At 54.7% G+C, this 3,258-nt stretch overlaps 1 protein-coding gene across 1 annotated transcript; it reads left to right on the top strand.

The window, feature by feature from the left end:
• Positions 1–1,385: 1,385 nt before the first annotated feature.
• On the top strand, positions 1,386–2,710 carry LOC148144015 (uncharacterized). The gene is made up of 2 exons (XM_087974551.1): positions 1,386–1,532; positions 1,869–2,710. Exons 1-2 carry the CDS (start codon positions 1,386–1,388, stop codon positions 2,604–2,606), a joined length of 885 nt encoding a protein of 294 aa, XP_087830677.1. The 3' UTR covers positions 2,607–2,710.
• The last annotated feature ends 548 nt before the right edge of the window (positions 2,711–3,258 follow it).

Raw genomic sequence — 3,258 nt, forward strand, 5'->3', positions numbered from 1 at the left:
AGATTATCCTGATGTCATCTGGTGCACCAGACCTGACGCTTTCAACGTGGAGTCACTTGAGCGATGGCGTGAGCTGCCAGAGGAAGTGGTGGGTGCTGGTACAATGACAAGTTAAAAGGCTCCTGGACGGGCATCTGAATATGAAGGGTTCAGATGGGTCAGGGCCAAGTGATGGCAAATGTGACTGGAGTCACAGAGATGTACAGCACAGAAACTGACCCTTCGGTCCAACTCGTCCTTGCTGACCAGATAGCCAACTCGGACAGATTTGGCCATGGTCTGTTTCTGTGCTGTGACTCAAATTGTCTTCAGTGAACGCAGAAGTGTGGTTGTAAAGGCTGGACTATCAGAGCATGTTTTGCCCTGACTGAAAGCAGCTGAAAATGTGTTGTTGGAAAAGCGCAGCAGGTCAGGCAGCATCCAAGGAGCAGGAGAATCGACGTTTCGGGCATGAGCCCTTCTGCGCTTTTCCAGCAACACATTTTCAGCTCTGATCTCCAGCATCTGCAGTCCTCACTTTCTCCTGACTGGAAGCAGGAGAAGAGTTTGACTGAAGTGTGTCGGTGTTAATGCCTTGATGTCTCATTTTGCTCCCACCTTCCTGGGGTCATTAACCATTTCGTGTCTGGTCCTTCCTCAAGAAGCTGCATTGCAGGTTTACCCTGAATTGACACTTTTTTTTGCTTCCCAAAATCAGACCTGCTCACTCTCCGCAGGATCCCAGTGTTGTGAAAGATATTAACTTTCGGGTGGAGTTATCCAAAATTCAGAGAGATGTTAGTCTTGATGTTTTTGCTTTTTCTGCCCCTGTAAGATCCTGAATCAGCACCTTCAGGGGAATTAGTTAGAGCGGAGTGAGAACAGAGGGGGAGAGAGTGTGGGATGGTGCTTTCAATTTTGTGGAACAACAAAAGAATATTCCACAGAAAGTAGAATTGCTTTTTCTGAATTTCTACCCTGCACTGATGATCCCTTTTGTAATCCCTTTTTGCAGAGTATTTGAAAATGTGAAGAATGATGTTTCAAAATCAACGAATGAAGGGCTTACGATCGAAACACTGACTCTCCTGCTCCTCGGATGCTGCCTGACCTCCTCTGCTTTTCGACTGACTGTCCAGCGTCTGCAGTCCTCACTTTGATGTCAATGTCTGACAGTCACACAATCCATCAGGACCACAATGATTTTTGACTGTGATTTCTGTGAGAGGGATCAACGCTTTTTGGTTCCTGTTTGAGGACGTTTTCAGCATCAGTGGGACTGGACGAGAGACCGCACTGTTGCAGCGCACTGTGTGTGGAGCCTGAAACAGTTATACGGCCTGGGAAGGGGATTTCACGGCAGGGAGGAGCTCCACACGTGTTTGTGTGCAGCTGAAGCTGTGGCCATGGAGAAACCTGAGGAATCCCACCCCGTGGAGAAACCGTGGAAGTGTGGCGACTGTGGGAAAGGCTTCCGTGTCCCGTCTGCCCTGGAGACTCATCGGCGCAGTCACACCGGGGAGAGGCCATTCCCCTGCACCGACTGCGGGAAGGCCTTCAGACATTCCTCCCACCTGTTGGCCCACCAGCAGGACCACACGGGGGAGAGGCCCTACAGCGGCCCAGATTGTGGGAAGGGCTTCAGGTATTCCTCCACCCTGCTGAGCCACCAGCGTGTCCACACAGGGGAGAGGCCCTTCAGCTGCCCTGAGTGCGGGAAGGCCTTTACCGACGTCTCCGCCCTGCTGAGGCACCAGCGGATCCACACAGGGGAGAGGCCCTTCAGCTGCCCTGAGTGCGGGAAGGCCTTTACCGACGTCTCCTCCCTGATGAGGCACCAGCGTGTCCACACTGGGGAAAGGCCCTTCAGCTGCCCTGAGTGTGGGAAGGCCTTCAGTTATTCCTCCACCCTGCGGAGCCACCGACGCGTCCACGCGGGGGAGAGGCCCTTCAGCTGCCCTGAGTGCGGGAAGGCCTATACCGACGTCTCCGCCCTGCAGAAGCACCAGCGGATCCACACTGGGGAGAGGCCCTTCAGCTGCCCCGAGTGTGGCAAGGCCTTTACCCACATCTCTGCCCTGCGGAGCCACCGGCGCGTCCACACGGGGGAGAGGCCCTTCAGCTGCCCTGAATGCGGGAAGGCCTATACCGACGTCTCCTCCCTGATGAGGCACCAGCGGGCGCACACAGGGGAGAGGCCCTTCAGCTGCCCCGAGTGTGGGAAGGCCTTTACCGACATCTCCTCCCTGATGAGGCACCAGCGGATCCACACGGAGGAGAGGCCCTTTGCCTGCTCTCAGTGCCGGAAGGCATTCAGCAATTCCTCCACTCTGCTGATCCACCAGCATGTCCACACAGGGGAGAGGCCGTTCACCTGCTCTCAGTGCGGGAAGGGCTTCACCTGCTCCTCCAACCTGCGGAGCCACCAGCGGATCCACACGGGGGAGAGACCCTTCAGCTGCCCCGAGTGTGGCAAGGCCTTTAGTGATTCCTCCAACCTGCTGACCCACCAGCGGATCCACACCGGGGAGAGGCCGTTCACCTGCTCTCAGTGCGGGAAGGGCTTCACCCGCTCCTCCCACCTGCGGAGCCACCAGCGAGTTCACGTGCCATCGCAGGGGGATTGAAGGAGTGATGGCCGAGTGCCATTATCGATTGGACCATCAACCCAGTTCCAGGGACTCCGGGTTTGAATCCCTCCCCGACAGATGGCAGAATTGGTATTTGGTCAGAAATGTGGAGTTCGGAATCTAACGATGAGAGTGTTTCAGGGAGGGGGTGGTGCAGGGGAGAAAGCCCCCATCTGTTTCACTCTCTCCCTTGTTAGAGAATGGAACCGCCATTGTGGGAAAGGATTCACTCGGTTGTTCCAGCTGCATCCTTTACCCGGTCTGGCCTACACGTGACTCCAGACCCACAGCAGTCTGGTTGACTCTACACTGCCCTTCCTGGCAAAGGAGTGGGGAGAAACTTACTTGGAGACAAGGTATGGGTTGAAATTGCTGAGTGAGGCAATACTTCCTCCGGGTTACGGCTGTACCAAGGATCCGATTACAAAGGGACAACTTGGTGCTGGCCAATAGTAAAGACAGTGAGGGGGGGTCGGACAAGGGGAGGTGTGGTGTGTGCACTTTGACCTTGAGCTGTTCAAAAAGCAACTACTTTTTTCTCTGCCTTTTTGCTGGGGGGATCTGAAGCTGTAACAAAGTTTGGTTGCAATAAAGGTTACCTGAACTTACCACCGGGCTCAGACTCTCATTGAAAGCTTTGAGCTCCAAG

The sequence above is a fragment of the Chiloscyllium plagiosum genome, unplaced genomic scaffold (assembly GCF_037043375.1).
Source record: "Chiloscyllium plagiosum isolate Xiang-an unplaced genomic scaffold, Cpla_swu_hap1 HiC_scaffold_27, whole genome shotgun sequence".
Classification (NCBI taxonomy): Eukaryota; Metazoa; Chordata; class Chondrichthyes; order Orectolobiformes; family Hemiscylliidae; genus Chiloscyllium; species Chiloscyllium plagiosum.